The sequence below is a fragment of the Nycticebus coucang genome, chromosome 7 (assembly GCF_027406575.1).
Source record: "Nycticebus coucang isolate mNycCou1 chromosome 7, mNycCou1.pri, whole genome shotgun sequence".
NCBI classification, from domain to species: Eukaryota; Metazoa; Chordata; class Mammalia; order Primates; family Lorisidae; genus Nycticebus; species Nycticebus coucang.
The window spans coordinates 5,985,310-6,004,401 of NC_069786.1; the positions used below are offsets into that span (position 1 = coordinate 5,985,310).

Sequence of the window (19,092 nt, forward strand, 5' to 3'; positions counted from 1 at the left end):
ATTTTGACTTCGGGCATTTCGACAGCAGTAGTATCTAGTGAAGCTTCCAGCGACCTTCTTGGTTGAGGGCGGAAGCGAGGGTTGTGTCGCGTGGACGCCACTCGCGGATTCTCCCAAACCCACGTGGAAGCTGCGTTCAGGATGGTAGGTGGGATGTTCGAGTTCCAGCCTCGGCGACCGTGGGGCGGGGGGGCGCACGGATTGTTGCGGATGTGGTGTTTGGGGTCCAGGGCGCGTGGTGACCGCGCCCGCTGCTCTTCCAGCTGCGCCGCGAAGCCCGCCTGCGCCGCGAGTACCTGTACCGCAAGGCCAGAGAAGAAGCGCGGCGGACGGCCCAGGAGAAGAAGGAAAAGGTCCGGCGCGCGCTCGAAGGTACGGGAAACGCTTTGGGTCAGCGTTCGTGCTGGTGCCTGAGCATCTTTTCCAGGGTTTTGTGTCCGTCTGCTTGCCTGTCGGGTTCTCTCGTTGCTGTTGGAAATGTTCCTTCCGTGTGCTGGTCCTCGGTGCCGTTTATACCGCAGCGTGCGCTTCTGCAGTGTGCTCAGTGTGCTCAGTTCTTCCTGAATTTAAAAAAGTCTCGTGGTCCCGTGAATGTTCTGTCTACGTGTGGATAGGTAGAAGGTGCTCCCTTCTTTAACCGAGGTTCACCCAAGAATACCTTTTTGCTTTTAGCACCATTATGATTCCTTTGAACCTTTAAAATGTTCTATGTCGAACTTTCATTTGCAGCCTTCTCCTTCGTTGGGACAAAGGAGGCCGGTTCATTGTCTATAGCCAACATATCTTGTTCTGTAAACCTATCTTTCTCTTCTTTAATAAACCTGTTTCACGCTAAAAAAGAAAAAAAAAGGAAAGGAATTTATTTGCGTTATGAGGTAGGAATCAAATTTTTCAATTTTCCCCACATTTCCGTTTGTGAGATCAGTGAAGTCTGTCTCCTGTGCCGGATTGGAAGCGCTGTTTATCCCTGTTTTGTTAGTCCTTGTGTTGGTGGTGCTTTGTGTTTCCAGTTCCATGGTGCATCTCCCACAGCACCTCTGATTAATTTAAGTTCCCTTTTAAGTTCCTAGGTTTTAGGCCTGTTAAGTGTGTCTGGTATGTGTAGGTATGTTTAAGTTAAGAAGCTATATAGTGTTAAATACCTGTGACCCATCCACCTACCTTGAGAAGTGAAAAGTGAGTGATAAGTTGAAATTCAGGAATATTTCCCCAATTTATAAAATTACTGTTTTGAATATTGTTTAGAAATAGATTCTTTTTGTTCTTTGAGCTTATAATGTCATATCTGTTTGTATCCCTTAATTGTATTGGTCAACTTTTAGTTTTAAAGGTAGTATTAGGTTGCGTGCATTCTTCTGCGGCTTTACTGTTTCATTCAGAATTGTTTCTAAGACCCATTGAGTGTGGTGGGAAGCTCCTTCTGGTGATATTCTTCAGGCTCTTCATCTATTTTCCTGTGAATGTTGATGAACTTGTTTTCAGTTTGAGGTAGTTAGGAACAGCACAGCTGCTGTCAACAATGAGTCCAAGGGTGTTCTCATAAGGAGTTCCATACGGAGTTCTACCCACATGCCCATGCCTCAAGTGTAATGTACATCATGATTAGGAGCTCTATTCATAAAGAGCACTTTATATTTCTTTTAAAATATATGTACATATTTGAAACAGGGTCTTGCTCCGTTGCACAAGCTACAGTACAGTGATGTTATGATAGCTCACAGCGACCTCAAACTTCTGAGTTCAAACAATCTTCCTTCCTCAGCCTCCTAAGTAGCTGGGACTACAGGGACTTGCCACCACACCCAGCTAAATTTTCTATGCTTAGTAGAGATGAAGTCTCACTCTTGCTCAAGGCTGGTCTGGAACTCCTGAGCACAAGGGATCCTCTCACCCCTGTTTCCCTAGAAACTGGGACAACAGACACAGGCCACCACACCTGACTAATTTTTAATTTTTTTTTTTTCTGATCGTAAAAGCAATGAACTTTAGTGATAAAATATTTTATAAAGCTCTCAAGGTATGAGACTCAAGAACCATAGGGTGGCAGGTGCCTGTAGTCTAAGCTACTCAGGAGGCTGAGGCAAGAGAATCCCCTGAGCCCAAGAGTTGGAGGTTGTTGTGAGCTGTGTGACACCAGGGCACTCTACTGAGGGCAAAAAAGTGAGACTTTGTCTCTACCAAAAAAAAGAAAAGAACCATAGGAAATAAAGTCCTCAGCATGTTCCCAAGTTGGCGTGTGATGTTGTATCACCTCTCTGCTCTGAAAGCAGTAAGATTTTTTCCATCAAGTACACACAGGCTCCTTAGTCAGGCACAGAGTATTGTGTAAGTTGACGGCTCTGTGCTATGTCTCACTCGGTCCTTCTGTCTCCACACTGCAGAAAACCGCCTGATTCCCACTGAGTTACGCCGGGAGGCTCTGGCCTTACAGGGGTCTCTGGAGTTCGACGATGCCGGCGGCGAAGGTAACTGTACAGGGAGCCCTCCTGCCATTGAGCCCACTGGGCTCCATGTCCTTCTTCAGATCACCAGCCAGTTTCCCACCTGAGGAGGGTGTCCCCAGCAGCTTCTTCTAGAACTGTACCCCAGCATTCATGTGTCTCCACAGATAGCACCACAGACCACAGTGCTCTCTTTGAGTGTTCCTTTTACACAGCACCTACTTACACCTTTCTTTCTCTGTCACTTGTCACCCCCTCTGGAATGTCTGCCAGGGCAGAACAGTGTCCACACATGTTGGCATCCATGTTTCATTCATTGCATTATTCAGTGGTGAAAAAGGAATCCCAAATGTTGAGGGAAAGGGGTCTAAGACCTTTGGCCTTAGCAGAACCTGGCTTGTGCTAACATCTGACACGTTAGCCCCTGGCCTTACATAACTGATTACACAGCTTAAGTGAGCTAGGCTGAGATACAGTGGAAGACTTTGTTCCTCGGTCACACAAAGGCTTCATCAGACAGTGCTCTCAAGATGGCCTCGGCTGCCCCCAAGTTAGCATCTCACCCCCAAGACATGTCACAGTCTTCCCCCTCACACTTTCCCAGGTGTGACCAGCCATGTGGATGACGAGTATCGATGGGCAGGGGTTGAGGATCCTAAGATCATGATCACTACGTCCAGAGACCCCAGTTCCCGCCTCAAGATGTTTGCAAAGGTATTGATGGGTGAGGAATGAGTCCAGGATGCCCAAGACAGTGGCCTGGTCCTGATTAGCCATTGTGATCCACAGGAACTGAAACTGGTCTTCCCAGGCGCCCAGCGCATGAACCGAGGCCGGCATGAGGTGGGAGCCCTGGTGCGAGCCTGTAAAGCTAACGGGGTCACTGACCTGCTGGTTATCCATGAGCATCGAGGCACACCTGGTGAGGCTGGTGGGTGGGGAGGGGCTCGGCTGAGGGTGGTCTGAGAGCAGACAGGGTCTCTGACAGCCTGCCGGGCCCTGCTAGTGGGGCTCATTGTCAGCCATCTGCCCTTTGGCCCCACGGCCTACTTCACTCTGTGCAACGTGGTCATGCGGCACGATATCCCGGACCTGGGCACCATGTCTGAGGCCAAGCCCCACCTCATCACTCATGGCTTCTCCTCTCGCTTGGGCAAGCGGGTGAGTCTAGGGTCCTGGTGCCAGGTCTGGGGGCCAGGGATCAGGTTGAGGGCCAGGCCAGCCAGGCATTGCCGCTCCCTTCCTCCATGCCCCCAGGTTTCTGACATCCTCCGTTACCTGTTCCCGGTACCCAAAGATGACAGCCACCGTGTCATCACCTTCGCAAACCAGGATGACTACATCTCTTTCCGGTGGGTCTCTGGGCCCTGCCCCAGGGGGACTTCCCTACCTTGTGCCCCTGCTGCTTTCTGTTGACCCATAACTGGTCCTCCCAGGCACCACGTCTACAGGAAGACGGACCATCGAAATGTGGAGCTGATCGAAGTCGGGCCTCGCTTTGAGCTGAAGTGTGAGTTTGGGACTCCATCCCCTATTCTGGGGGGGGGGAGGGGAGAACTGTGTAGGGGCTGATGACCCATCCTGCCCCCAGTGTACATGATTCGCCTGGGCACCCTGGAGCAAGAGGCCACGGCAGATGTGGAGTGGCGCTGGCACCCCTACACCAACACTGCACGCAAGAGGGTCTTCCTGAGCACCGAGTGAGGATGTGATGGGGGCTCACAGGCAGGCCTGTCATGCCCACGTGGGGGACTCTGAATAAAATCTCTGCCACGCCCCGCCTGCTTCTGAGTGGTCAGGCTCATCCTGAAGGACCAAGGCTGTGGGGTACTCTTGGGTGGGGACCTGATGGCCATGGAACAATCTCATGTTGTGTCAAGGTGGGGTTGAATGTCCTGTCTAGAACTCATCGGGCTCACCCCCTAGAGGCACATTGGTGCCTCTCAGGAGTCGGGCTCTGTGAACTCTGGCTGGGGATGCAGGTGCAGGACCAGGTGGTGCCTGAGTAAGTGGAACAGACCCCACCTGGTGGTAAGCAGGACCTCCTGCCCCAAGCAAACATGTGCATACCCTGTATTCACTGGGGACCCAGCGATGCTAAGGGTCACCCACTATGCCTACCTTTGCTTTCCCGAGGAGGTTGTCCAGGGTTACACAGGAGGGCCAGAATGTCCTAGAGAGGCTGGGGTCTCCACACTTCCCCTCTGTGCCCAGTGACCCTGGTTTCACGCACTGTGTCAGGACACTGCAGAGTTTCCTGGGAGGAGAGTGATGGTTAGAAGGAAAGACTCCACTGCCCCAGGTAGGAGGAGCCCTGTGAGGCAAGTTATGCAGGGCTGGGGACAGGGCCTTGAGGCCTCTGAGCCTTCTGGCCTCACTCCAGTGAATCCAGTTCCTTCTACAGGGCCCCCCAGGAGTCCTCACAGTAGCCTGCCTCCTTACTTCACCCACGAAGAATGTACCAGTAGGGCTTTTTGTGAATTACAGAAATTTTTAAGGCACATTCCCTGTGTCTGTCCTAACATTACCGCCGAGAGCGTGCCTAAACAACAGAAATTGATTCTCTCCCATTGCTGGAGACCAGAGTCCCAGATCAAGGTGCCAGCTCCTTCCCAGAGTTCCGGGGCCCCCTTGTCTGACTTCTGGTGGTGGCTACCCTCCTGGACGTCACTTGGCCTGTACTGCGTCACTTCTGTCTCTGCCTTTGCCTTCATCTACTTCCTTTTCCAGGCATCACATCTGCTCTTTTAAGGACCCCTCCTGTCCTTAGGTGCACTTAAGGTCCATGGGGGTAATCTGGGATGATCTCTTCAAGGTTCTGAGCTTAATTTTAACTGCAAAGACCTTTTTTTTCAAATGTCTCATTCACAGGCCCTCAAAGTGGATGATATATCTTTGGGGATGGGAGCCACCATTCTGTTTCCTAAACCCATGACTCACCCTTGGTGGCTGAGGGCATCCAGCTCCTCCCCACACCACACCTGCAGGTGCCTCTGCTGACTCCCGGTGCCCTTGTGTCTTCCCTGGCTCTGGGCAGGTGCTCTGTGGGGCTTTGCTTTTTAATAGCTTGAGTGCAGAAGGCTGAGAGAAGGTTTGTTACTGAGGGGCCAGCTCTCAGCCAAGGACAGACAAAATGAACAAGGGGTGAGTACCCTGATTCCCCGAAAATAAGACATCTTCCGAAAATAAGACCTACTCACAGGAAAGATAAGATGTCCCCTGAAAATAAGACCTAGTGCATCTTTGGGAGCACACCTTAATATAAGACACTGTCTTATTTTGGGGAAAACAGGGTAGAGGCCGTTGGTTGTGCCCTTTACTGGGGCCTCCACTGTACTGAAGAAGCTAAAGTTAGTTTAGCTGGAAAAGCTAAGTGTAAATTCTTGAATTCCTCAAATCACCCAAGGTATGCAGGTTCCCTAGGGCCCAGGGGCAGGGGGCCTTGTGAAGGACATTTAGAAACTGCTCATCGGACATGTTGAACCATCAGGGTGCTGTGGGGCAGAACTAATATGGGTGACGTTCAGGGACTTCTCGTGCTGTAGGGAGGGGGACCTGGAGGTGAAGCCTTGGTGGAAGTCAGTTTGGCAGGATTTTTTTTTTTATCGTTTAAAAGTGGTTGTTTTTCTTGAGTTAACTGTTCTAGGGTCAGAAATGGTTACCAGGCTGCTTCAGGGACAGCTTGGGAATGGCTTAGCCCGGACGTCTGTGCAGGAGAGTTTGTAAATGAAGCAGGAATAACAGCCATCAGAATTGAGAGAGAAGCAAGGGACGTGTCTGGGCAGCCCTGGGCGGCAAGGAGCGCTAGAGGGGTTTCTGCATGTTTCCTGTGGGCTTTCTGCTAAGAGAACAAGGAGTACTTGGATAATTTAGATGTGTACGGGACCAAGTAGAGACAGAAGTGGGAACATGCCCCAGAGCTCGTGTATAGCCCCTGTACCTGCAGCTCCTCAATGCTCTGGGAGACTGACAAGTGTGGAAGCCAAGAGAAGAGCTTGTGGGAGATCTATGCCTCGTGTTTGCAACTTTGATATAAAATTGAATTTATTTCAGAATACAGCAGCTTCCCCCATGTTATTGTTTTCCATGGTTTCTGTTAACCAAGGTCAACCACAGACCGTAAATGTTAATTGGAAAATTCCAGAAATAAGCAATTGATCACTTTTAAATTGTGCTTCTCCATCCCACCTGGGACATGAATCATCTCTTTGGTAGGTTTTTTTGTTTGTTGTTTATTTTTCTATTTTTAGGGACAGAGTCTCTCCCCTTGTTTCAAATTCTTAAAAATATTCAAATAAACAGTTTTCACTGTTGCCCAGGCTGCTCTGAAACCCCAGGCCTCAAGCCATCCTTCCACCTTGGCCTCAAGTGTTGGGATTTCAGGTGTGAGCCACCATGCCTGGCTTTTTATTAAGAATATATGTACTGGGGCGGCGCCTGTGGCTCAAAGGAGTAGGGCACCAGCCCCATATGCCAGAGGTGGTGGGTTCAAACCCAGCCCCGGCCAAAAACTGCAAAAAAAAAAAAAAAGAATGTATGTACCACATTTTTTTAACCCGTTTATCTAGCAACGGACACTTAGGTTTGGTTGTTTTTATATTTCAGCTTTTGGGAATGATGCCGCAATGAACATATGAGTGCAATTTTCTCTTTTGAGATAATGATTTCATTTCCTTCTGCTATATACCCAAAAGTGGAATTGCCACATCATATGGTAGTTCTGTTTTTAATTTGTTAAGGAACCACTATACTGTTTGCTGTAAAAGCTGTATCAGTTTCCATTCTCACCAGTAGCTCACAAGGGTTCTCTCTTAGTCTGTTTGCATTGCTATAAATGAACGTCTGAGACTGGGTAATTTATAAAGAGGTTTGTTTGGCTCACAGTTCTGCAGGGTGTATAAGAAGCATGATGGTGAGGACTTCAGGGAGCTTCTACTCGTGGAAGGTGATGGGGGACACGAGAGAAGAAGGTGCCAGGCTCTTTTCAACAGAATGGCACTAAGCTGTTCATTCATGAGGGATCTGCCCCCATGACTCATATAACCTCCCACTAGGAGATCACATTTCAACATGAGATTTGGAGGGCGCAAATGCCCAAACTGTATCAAGTTCTGTTGTCTCCACATCCTGGCCAACATTTGTTATCTTTTGTTTTTTAATAAGAAATGTCCTAAGAGGTGTAAGGTGATACCTCATTGCAGTTTTGATTTGCATTTCCCTGGTGGCTATTTACATGTGGTTGTCTCCTTTGGAGAAAAGTCTGTTCAGTTATTTTGGCCATTTTTTAAATAAAGTTGTTTGGGTTTTTGCTGCTGAGTTGTTTGAGTTCTGTATATATTTTGGATACTACTGTGATCTTAAGTGTGTCTTCCCCAAATTCATGTGTTGAGACTTAACCCCCAACATGGTATTAGGGGGTGGAGCCTTTGGGAGGTGATTAGGTCACGAGCACTCTGCCTTTTTGAATAAAATTAGTGCCCTTTTAAAAGAGGCCTGAGGGAGCTCTTATGTCTTTTCACCATGTGAGGACACAGTGAGAAAGTGCCATCTATAAAGAAGGAATTGGGTTCCCAGACACTGAATCCGCTGGCACCTTGATCTTGGACTTCTTGCCTCCCGAACTGTGAGCAGTATTTTCTGTTATTTACAAATTACTAAAGTCTATGCTATTTTGTTATAGTAGCCTGAACTAAGACAAATAGTAACTAACCCTTTATGAAATATAGGGTGGGCATAAAGTTTGTGTGCAATTTAAAATAGTGTGCAGTTTGCAAATATTTTCTCCTGTAGATAATAAAAAGAAGCATGGTGTGAAACACCACGTGTGCGATGCTCCCGTTGTGCCTAAGAGGTAGGGTGGGCCTCATGCATGTGTATGAACCATGTTACCTCAGAAGGGTGACACCTTTCTGTGTACCAGGGCATCCATGGAGGAGGTAATTAATGTTGGGACTGTGGATAAACATTTCATTTACTTACAGAGAGCTGCCTTCTGAGTTCACTGCCATTTTTTTTTATTGGAGTTTACAGGCACACTTGAATTTTTTCCTCTATTTAATGTGTAAAAGTAATACATGCTAATATTAAAAAAAAAACCCACAGAAGTATGCACAATGAGAATTAAAGTACCTTCTTCCTTCCTTCACCCCAAACAATCCAAGCCTACTCTCCAGAGATCATCACTATTGACTTTTTGTATCTGACTTTTTTTTATGATATATTTGTTGACTGGCAGTTCTTATATTTTTGATCTGAAAGGGCTTATGTCATGCACACCATTTTGACCTTGTGTCATTCCCTCTAATGATAACTTTAGGATGCCTTCAACCCCGCAGGCTGTCCTAGTACAGGTGGTTCTGTCTCCTTCCTTGGCTGTATGGAAAAATGGTTTCCTGTTTTTACTCCTATAATACTGCATAAAGAACATGACTGAGCATACCTCTGTGCATAGCTGTGCAGGTGCATCTGATGAATAAATCCCTACAAGTGTAATTATGTCTTGCAAATCATAATAGAAGTCATGTCTGTTTTCTACAGCTATCCATCATGATAGGTGAGTGGCCGCCCCCACCCCCAGGTCCATGTTTTCACCTTTGCCAAGCTGTGGGTGCAGATGTTTTTGAATTGTTGTGCATCTTTTCAAGTATTTAATGGCCATTTGCATGTATGTTTTCTGTGACTTGTCTGCTTCCTTTCTCTATAGAAATAATTTATTCATGTATATATATTAACTATGTAAAATCTTTTAAATGTGGAGAATTTCAAACACAGCAGAGCAGAGAAGGTGGACCAGTGAGTCCCCGAGCTGGCCTGGTGTTTGCCAGCCAGTCTGACTCCTCTATGGCTCCACCTTGTACGTCCACTCTGCCAGTTTGCTTTGAAGCAGATCCGAGACATCACCTCGTTTCATCCCTAAATATTTCTGTGTATGTCTCTAAAAGATAAAGGCTCCACGAAAATAATAGAACCATTATTACATGTAAAATTATCAGCAGATACTCCTTTACATCATCAGCCAGTGCATGTTCATTTCCTTTATTACAGTATGTGTGTTGGAACTAAGGTCCATATTAGGTCCATGCATTGCAAATAGTTCACAAGGCTATTTAAGTTCTTTAAAAAAAAAAAAACAGTTTTATTGAGCTATTCACACACCACACAGCTCACTTGGTATGTGAATTGTAAAATTATGTCAATTATGAAAATAATGCAACTATTGGTATTTTCTAAACAAAGCACGGCATGCTGAAGCACCTGAACTGTATAGTTCAGTGTTTTGTTTTAATCATAGTCACAGGATTGTGCAACCATTGTCACAGTCTTATTTCAGAACATATTTGTCCCCCCTAGGAAGAAACCTCATACCTGTTAGCCGTCGTTCCTCAGCCTTGTCCAACCAGACACTCATCCCCTGGCAACTGCTAATCTGCTCTTGTTCTGAGACTGGCCAGTTCTGGACATTTCATACAAACGGAGTTATACAATGTCTCCTTTTCTGTTTGGCTTTTTTCTCAGAAAACTGATCTATTTTACTAGAGTTTCCCATCTCATGAATGTTGCTGATCTTATCATTTGTGGTGTCACTTCACATTTTCATATTCACTGGGTTTTGTCTGAATTAATAATAGAGGCTCAGATTTTCTTAGCAGTAATTCTTGATGGGGCTGGTGTGTCCTTTCACCATGAGACTCACAATGTCTGTGTGTCCTTTTGTGTTAGAAGGCAGTATTGTTGCTTAGCTCCATTAATTCACTGTGGGTTAAAATTTGGTGTCTATTTCTCAAGAAATTAGTATGAATTCTTGTTTGCATTATAGTTTCAAATTCATTACTGCTTGTTTACAGGAAAATGATATGTAAGTGTATAGTATGTTTTAACTAGCCACATTATTGCACTTTTAAGTTCTTAGATCTCATAAGATTTTCTAGAACTTTCTAGCTGTTTATGGCATATGCCAATTGGTATTTCCGACAGACCTCTCCTTCCTTTTTCCTTGCCACATTGCATTGACAGAACAGCCCCATCAGCAGCAGGAGGTAGGGAACCTCACAATTGCAGGAAAACTTCCAGAGATGTTTTCACTCACCCTTGAATGCACACTTATTTCTCTATGGTGTTACAATTCAGGGACAATTGGGTCCACAACTCCCTTGGTTATCATGGAGACCACACTCAGCCAGGTCTCCCTGGGCTCTGCACTCAGGGCCAGCAACTGTGCAGGAGCCAGTATCAGCCGAAAATAATGCAACTATTGGTGTTTTCTAAATAAAGCACTGCATGCAGAGAAAGGGCTGGTGTGGGTCTGGGCTAAAAAGGGGTGTAGAAACCGCAGGAGGACACAGGCCTGACCAGGTAAGTTGCTCGCTGCACCGCTGCCACTGTCAGAGGACTTGTCTGAGTTTATTTCCTCCAAGGGCGCATGCTAGCGGGTAGGGGCTTCTCAGACAATGCAGATACGCGGGCTCTGCCCGGAAGAAGTGAACCCAACGTGGGGGAAAAGCTGGTATGCACATTTTAAGGTCATCGTTTCTTTTGTTTGTTTAGATGGGAAAGGGCGTTTTCCTCTCTTCTCAAGGTTTTCCCCTGTTTTGAAGCAGAATTGCAGGGTGGCTCCTGAGGACAGAAACCTTGCCTGCACAAAGAGCCGGGGTTTGTGGGAGTGGGAGAGTTAGTGGAGGTAGCAGCAAATCTGTCCTGAGAGGGTGAGGTCCCAGGTACCGAGGGCCTCTTTCTGCCAGGCTTGTGGATAAGCCAGCCGGACAGCTTATTCAGTAGGAGGTTATTAACAACGTAGCAGTGGGGAAATCTTCAGATTTCTTTTGCCTTTTCTTTTGTCTACCAGAAAAGAAACCAGAGGCTCGGCGCCAGCCACATACGCTGGAGCTGGCGAGTTCTAGCCCAGCCCGGGCCCGCCAAACAAAAACTACAACCAAAGAATAGCCGGGCGGGCGTTGTGGTGGGCGCTTGTAGTTCCAGCTACTTGGGAGGCTGAGGCAGGAGAATCGCTAGAGCCCAAGAGTTTGAGGTTGCTGTGAGCTGTGACGCCATATTACTCCACCCGGGGCGACATAGTAAGACTGTCAGAAAGAAGCCAGAGAACTGTACAGTAGGGCTGAAATGGACCCGCTTCTCGGCTCAGCCCCCAGAACCTAGGGCTGTGGCTCCCCCAGCGCGGCCAGAGCGCCTGGAGGCGGGGCGGGCTCGGGATGCCATTGGCCGAGGGGCGTGCCCTGACGGCCGCTGCGCGCTTCCATTGGCTGCCGGGACGGAGCAAGTCCGCCTGGCCCGGCCGCTGCCTCGGCAGTGTCCATCCTCGCCGGGAATGCTGAGCTGCGGCTGCAGGGCCAGTGGCTGGCCAGCGGCGCCATGAGCCGCAGCTTGGACGCAGCGCGGAGTTTCCTGGAGCAGCTGGAGGAGCGGGGCGGCCGGGAGGGGGCGGTCCTCGCCGGCGAGTTCAGCGTGAGTGGGCGAGCGTGGACAGCTGTGCGGCGCGCTTCGGCTTCTTGCACTGGATTGTTCCGACGTCCGTCCTGTGCGCCCTGGGAGCTCTGGCTCTGTAGCTCTTGATGTCCCGGGGGTCTTCCCGCCTGGGGGCCTGTGGGTTTTTCTCTTCCCAGCACCTGTCTCTCTCGCGCGCTTTCTCTTGTCTCCACCCTGTGCCTCAGGGCCCCCAGCGCCGAATCCGTCGGACCTGGGAGGACCGTTCACACCCCCCGAGTGCCAGGAACAACCCCGTCGCGGGGCGGGCGAAGCAGACGGCGGCAGGGCAGCCTCGGGGACCTGGCTGCCACCTGGTGCAGGGGAAGAGGAACCCGGAGGCCCTGGTGGTGCGAGGGTGTGGACGCCCGGCTGAAATGAGCCTCTGGGCCTTTCCGGGCTGTGGTGCGGAATCCACGCCTGGCCTCTCTGGCTTGGGTTTTTCTTTGGTGAAATGGGGACGCTAATGACCAAACTGGCTAGAGGATTAATTGGAGTGGGTGAAAGCAGTTAGCACACCTTGGGCCCTCACTTCTGAGGGCCTTTGTCACTGCTTATAAAAATCCTAAAGGTTTCAATAGGGGTACTGCAAGCGCTGCGTAATGAAAGTGAACGCTTACTACAGATAATGAAATGTTTGAAATAACTTATGTACCAAATTTAGAAAGATACTATGCAAATACGTAAACGCAACATATGGTGACATATCGAATTTTGGAAATGTAGCATATAAACAAAAATGACAATTTACACAAAATATTATATAACCTTTTACTATAAATGTAACATAATTTACAAAACGTTACTTAATAAATTTGTAAGTAAATATAAACTATGCCACAAGTATAAAATAAATAATTTATACACATGTAGAAATACTGTAATATATAAGAAATTAAATAGAAAATGCATAAGGTCTATAATTTATGCACCGTGAAAGCGCACGTAATAAACGTGACCGCGTAATGACCATGTGATGTGTGACACGGTGCCCTACGGGGTAGGCAGTGCGGTGAGGGTGCCCTTCGGAGGCCTGCGTCCTGCGCTGGGGGAACAGCTGAGAGAAACACCCTTGTCACCACCACACCAGGGCGTCCATGAGAACCAAACGACCCAAGGGCATAACAAGGCACTTAGAGTGGTGGCTCACACGCCGTGTTGACGTGAGTGGTGACACTTGCTATTGTGATTAGGAATACCCCATGATGGTGGCGCTACACCATTCGCTAATTGTAATCATCCAGGATTAATGGAGGACCTATAGTATCTTGTTACTTTCAGCAAATCTCTACCACGTGATGCATCGACTTTCTGACCTACGCAGTGGGGACCGTCGATAATAGTACCCCCCTATTAATTATGCTTAATGCCCTTGGCCCAGTGCCTGGCACGGAGAAGGCCCTCGGGGTCGCTGCTGTTAACGATGATTAGTAGGCAGGACCCGTGCCCTCGCCTCGCCTCGTCTCAGCGCCTGGGGTGCTGGACTCTGACGGCCTACTCTCTTCTTCTCTTTTCCCTGGGTCTGCTCGGGGCCTCCCCCAGGACATCCAGGCTCGCTCAGCCGCCTGGAAGGCTGATGGCGTGCGCTCCACCGAGGCTGGCAGCCGGCCTGGGAACACGAAGAAAAACCGCTATAAAGATGTGCTGCCGTGTGAGTTTGGGGGCTTGGTGGGGAATGGGGGCCGCACCCCCTCCTGGAGCCTGGCTGTGGTCACAGTCCTCCCCGCAGTCCACGAGGGCGTCTCCGTGTGAGGTTCCCCTGCTGGCTTTCATCGGGGGCTGTCACCCCCAAACTCCATGACTCACTTCGCGACACTCACCTCACCCACTGGCAGATGATCAGACGCGAGTGATCCTCTCCCTGCTCCAGGAGGGCCACGGTGACTACATCAATGGCAACTTCATTCGGGTCAGGCTTGGGGTCAGGGAGGGGCAGACTGGGGCTGGTGGGGGTGGGCAGCAGAATCTCAGTAGTGAACGCAGCTTTTACCAGGGCGCAGATGGAAGCCAGGCCTACATCGCCACCCAAGGACCCCTGCCTCACACCCTGCTAGACTTCTGGCGACTCGTCTGGGAGTTTGGGGTCAAGGTCAGCTTTTGGGGGACAATGGGCTGGGGCCAGTATTCTCAGGGTTTCCTCAACCCTGCTACCCCGGTCCCCTAAGGCAAATCACCTCCCTCCTTCACCCCCCCCCCTCGTCTAGGTGATCCTGATGGCTTGTCGAGAGACAGAAAACGGGCGGGTAGGTGTCCTCAGCTCCCCCAGAACGCACGTCCCTGGGGAAGAGGGAGGAGGAATCCTGCGATCTCCCCTGACCCCAGAACCCTAGGCACAGTTCTTGGAGTGAACTGTGTCTCTTTGGGACGCCCCCACTGTTCTCTTCTAAAATTTTTTGTTGATTTTTTTTTTCCTGTTATTCATGAGGCTCGTCTCCCCAGCATTGGCAACCCCTTTCCTCTTGGGCTTCCCACCCATTTCCCACCGTGGACCAAGAGGCCCTATCCTGACTGGGTTCCCTGTACAAGCTCTGGTCTCTATTTCCACCTGTCTGCCCTTAATCCACCCCATTCTCAACAACTCCGACCTCTGCCGTTCCTCAGATGTCTCAGGGGAGGCTTTGCCTCAAAGCCTGTGCCTTGTTCCCTTTGCCTGGGACATTCTTTCCTGTGGTTTACTCTGTCACCTTCTTCAGGTCTTTGTGCTTGAATGTTACTTTTTTTATGTTTTTTTTTTTTATTGTTAAATCATAGCTGTGTACCTTAGTGCAATCAAGGGGTACAATGTGCTGGTTTCATATACAATCCGAAATATTCTCATCAAACTGTTCAACTTAGCCATCCTGGCATTTTCTTAGTTACTGTAATGTTAGTTCTTCAGTGTGACCTTCTGGATCCCCCACCATTAAAAACTCCCAGCACTTCCATTCTCCTTTTTTTGTCTTAATTTTTCCTTTTTTCTTCACAGTTCTTGCAAACTTCTAATACACTAGATAATCTACCGTGTATTATGTACATTATTTATTCTCAATCTCCCTGATTAGGAGGTAAGCTCCACAAGGTTGGGAATCTTTGCTTTGCTTGTTAGCATGAATTACTCAATAAATGCTTTTGAGAATTGAAGGCACATGATAGGTGGTGGTTTCTGCATTCTTACCTGCTCTGGATGGATGGGTGGTGGGAGGTAGAATAGTCGATCATGGAGTCTGTATGATCTGTGGTGATGTTCCTTCTGTTATTTCTGATTTTTGTAATTTGTGTTCTCTCTTCCCCTTTCTGCCTCCACCTCGGTATGGCTAGAGTAAAAAAAGGTTAATTACAGCTGTTGTACTAAATCCATCCTGCTGCTTGTTTTTGTAAAGAAAATGTGCTGGAACACAGCCACATTATTTATGCATTATCTATGCCTGTTTTCATGCTATAGTGGTGGACTTGAGTAATTGAGAGTAGATTGTATGGTCCTCAAATTCCAAAATATTTATTATCGGACCATTTATAGAAAATGTTAGCCAATTCCTGGGATAGAAGTTTATCATTTTATTATTTGTCAAAGAACAAGTTTTGAGGGGTTTTTTTTTTCATTTTCTCAATTTTTCATTATCTCGTTCAATAATTGTCTTTATTAATTCCTTACTTCTACTTATTTATTTTTAATTTGCTCTTTGTTTAGTTTCTTAAGGCAGACCTAGATCATTGATTTGAAATTTTTCTTTTTTCAAATATGAGCACTTAGTGTTACATATTTTCTATAAGCACTGCTTTAGCTGCATCACACAAACTTGTCGTGTCTCCTTACCCAGTTAGTTCAAAATACTCTTTTAATTTCCTTAGTGATTTCTTCTTCGATCCATGGTATTTGACCATGGGTGTTTAGTTTCCAAATATTGAGGGACTTTTCCCTATATCTTTGGTTATGAATTTCTAGTTAATTCCATTGTGGTAAAAAATTTCAGCCCTTTTAAATGTACTGAAACATGTTTTATGACCATGAATATGGTCTATCTTGGTAAATATTCTGTGTGTACTTGAAAAGAATGTGTATTCTGCTTTTGTTGGGTAGAGTGTTCTCCAAATGCCAGTTAGGTCAAGTTGATAGATTTTTTTTTTTGAAAGAAACTTTGTGTCTTTATCATATATTTTTTTAATTTGTATTTTATTATACAAATTTAATTTATTTTCTCATAATGCTCTATGAATTGCTGAGAGAGGAGTGTTAAAATCTCCAACTGTTCAATAAATATCAAGTAAGTTTGTCAACAGTGTTCTTCAACTCTTACTATGATTTTTTTGGTCTACTTGCTCTATTATTTTCTGAAAGAGTAATGTTAAAATATCCAACCCTAATGGTAGATTCATCTATTTTTCTTTTAAGTTCTGTCAGGTTTTGTTTCATGTATCTTTAAACTCGTAATTTAGTGCGTATACATTTAGGCTTACGTCTTCCTGATGATTGGATTCCTTTTTCAATATATAATGTCCCTCTTCTTTTTTTTTTTTGAGACGATCTCGCTTTGTTACCCTGGGTAGAGCGCCCATGGCATCATAGCTCCCAGCAACCTCACTCTCTCCTGGGCTTAAGTTATCATCTTACGTCAGCCTCCCAAGAGGCTGGCTAGTTTTTCTATTTTTTTTTTTTTTTTTTTTTTTAGTAGAGACAGGCTCTACTGGTAAAGGCTAGTTTTAAACTCCTGAGCTCAAGCAGTCCACTTGCCTAGGCTTCCCATAGTGCTAGGAGTACAGGTGTGAGCCACTGCACCTGGCTCCTCTCTTTATTTTCGTTCCTATTCCTTTTTCTAAACTACTTTGATATTAATGTAGCCATTTAAATTTCTTTAGTTTGGATAGTATGTCTTTTCCCACTCTTTTATTCTATATCTATGTTCACCTTTATTTTTAAGTGTGTTTTTTGTAGCTGGCATATTGCAAAGACTTTTAAATCTAATATAACAATCTCCACCTTTAATTGGTACATTTAGCCCCTAATGCAGTGTTTTTCAAATTTTTTTTATCTCATGGCACACTTGAACCTGTAGCATACTTGAATTATGTTGATAAAAAAAAAGAGTAAATAAAGAATATACTTAACTATGCTTTGAACTTCTTTTGAAAACAATTTAATAAATGGTCTTTAAAATTTTTCTAGGCACACCTAGGATCCTCTTACAGCACACTGGTTGAAAATCACTGTTCTAATATAATTATCAATAATATTGGGTTTAAATCTACCTTCTTACTATTTGTTCTGTCTGTTCTTCTTCTTCTTCTTTTTTTTTTTTGGCCAGGGCTGGGTTTGAACCCGCTACCTCCAGCATATGGGGCTGGAGCCGTACCCCTTTGAGCCACAGGCGCCGCTGTCTTTTCTTTCTTTCTTTCTTTTCTTTTTTTTTTTTGTCTTCTTTCAGATTAGGAATCATTCATGGGTCTGTTTCATAGTCATTATTCCCTTATTAGCTATACCACTTTATTTTAAATGTTTCGTGGTGGCTTATGGTTTCCAATATACATCTTTAACTTATCATAGTCTATATTCAGATAATATTATACATCTCACATAAATGTGAGAATTTTACAATATTATATTTCAATTTCCCCTTTCCATGCTTTGTGTTATTGTTGCTATATATTTTAATTCTAAATAGGAAATATCCTCCATAATATACTGCCATTATTTTTGCTTTAGATTATCTTTTTAAGCTGCTTTACTGAGATATAATCCACCCATTTAAAGTGTACAATTCAATTATTGTTAGTATATTCCTGAGTTATGAAATCACCAAAATACATTTTAGAACATTTTCATCACCCCATAAGGAAATCCTGTATTATTATTATTATGATTATTATTATTATTAGCAGTCACTTCCCATTTCAAACCTGCCTTTACAGCCCTGGGCAATCCCTAATCTGCTTCTATTTTTCTCCCTCACTCTATTGCCCTGGGTGTAGAGTGCCAGGGAGTCATCATGGCTCACAGCAAGCTCAAACTCTTGGATTCAAGAGCTCTTCTTGCCTCAGCCTCTTGAGTAGCAGAGACTACAGGAGCCTGCCACACCACCAGACTAGTTTTTCTGTTTGTTTGTTTATTTTTTGAGACAGAGTGTCAGTCACCCTGGGGTTGAGGGCCATGGTGTCATAGCTCACAGCGACCTCCAACTCTTGGACTCAAGCATTTTCTCTTGCCTCACCCTCTTGAGTAGCTGGGACTACAGGTGCCCCCCCACAACGCCCAGCTCTTTTTTTTTTAGAGACAAGGTCTCATTCTTGTTCAGGCTAGTCTCAAACTCTTTTCAGGTGAGCCACCTGCCGCGGCCTTCCAGAGTGTTAGGTTTACAGGCATGAGCCACCTTGCTTGGCCTCTAATCTGCTTTTTGTCTCTGTAGATTTGCCTACTTGGGACAGTTCATATAAATGGAGTCATATAATGTGTGGTCTATTGTGACTGGCTTTTTTTACTTAGCATGTTTTTTAATGTTCATGAATAGTGTAGGATAAGGACTTCACTCCATTTTACTGCTGAATAATATTCCATCAAGCGGATCTACTGCATTTTACTCATTCATTGACCACTTCATAGAATGTAGGTACTTTTCACTTTTTAGCTGTTACGAGTGATGCTGCTATGAACATTCATGTGCTTTCATTTCTCTTGGGGTTTATACCTACAAGTAGAACCACTGGGTCATAAGGGTACTCTATTTTTCACATTTTGAGGAATTGCCAAACCAACTTTCACAGTGGCTCCCTCATTGTACATTTCTACCAGCAATGTATGAGGGTTCCAGTTTTTCTTTACATCCTTACCAACATTTGTTATTGTCTGTCTTTTTTAATTATAGGCATCCAAGGGAATATGAAGTGGTATCTATTTGTGTCTCTTTTTAAATTGTAGAAAAATGTACATAACATATAATTAGCTATTTTAACCATTTCAAAGAAAAAACTTAGTGACATTACGTATATTCACAATGGTGTGCAACCATTACGACTGTCTTTTTCCAGCACCTGTTTATAGCCCGAAATGGAAACTCTGTACTCATTAAACAACTCCTTATTTCCCCTTCCCCTGTCTCCTAGTAGCCTATGTTCTACTTTCTATCTCTGTTAATTTGCCTATTCTTGCTACTTCATATAAATGGAATCATACAATACTTGTCTTTTTTTTTAATAGAGTCTCACT

General features: G+C 45.8%; 2 protein-coding genes across 4 annotated transcripts in view; both read left to right on the forward strand.

Moving 5' to 3' along the window:
• Positions 1 to 13,558, forward strand: IMP4 (IMP U3 small nucleolar ribonucleoprotein 4). 2 transcript variants are annotated; one of them, XM_053596997.1, is made up of 10 exons: positions 6 to 144; positions 264 to 372; positions 2,382 to 2,465; positions 3,046 to 3,155; positions 3,231 to 3,363; positions 3,448 to 3,602; positions 3,699 to 3,793; positions 3,878 to 3,951; positions 4,033 to 8,064; positions 13,461 to 13,558. In XM_053596997.1, exons 1-9 carry the CDS (start codon positions 142 to 144, stop codon positions 4,143 to 4,145), a joined length of 876 nt encoding a protein of 291 aa, XP_053452972.1. In that variant the 5' UTR covers positions 6 to 141; the 3' UTR covers positions 4,146 to 8,064; positions 13,461 to 13,558. The 2 variants fall into 2 exon arrangements, with proteins under 2 accessions (XP_053452971.1, XP_053452972.1); XM_053596996.1 differs by having other exon boundaries at positions 1 to 144; positions 3,448 to 3,793.
• Positions 11,613 to 19,092, forward strand: part of PTPN18 (protein tyrosine phosphatase non-receptor type 18) — a 17,680-nt gene continuing 10,200 nt past the window's right edge. The window contains exons 1-5 of one of the 2 annotated variants that reach the window (XM_053596994.1): positions 11,613 to 11,900; positions 13,461 to 13,569; positions 13,754 to 13,827; positions 13,912 to 14,007; positions 14,123 to 14,161. In XM_053596994.1, the coding sequence (XP_053452969.1) occupies positions 11,808 to 11,900; positions 13,461 to 13,569; positions 13,754 to 13,827; positions 13,912 to 14,007; positions 14,123 to 14,161 (411 nt within the window). In that variant the 5' untranslated portion in view covers positions 11,613 to 11,807. The remainder of the gene's footprint in view (positions 11,901 to 13,460; positions 13,570 to 13,753; positions 13,828 to 13,911; positions 14,008 to 14,122; positions 14,162 to 19,092) is intronic. The other variant, XM_053596995.1, reaches the window with a different exon arrangement.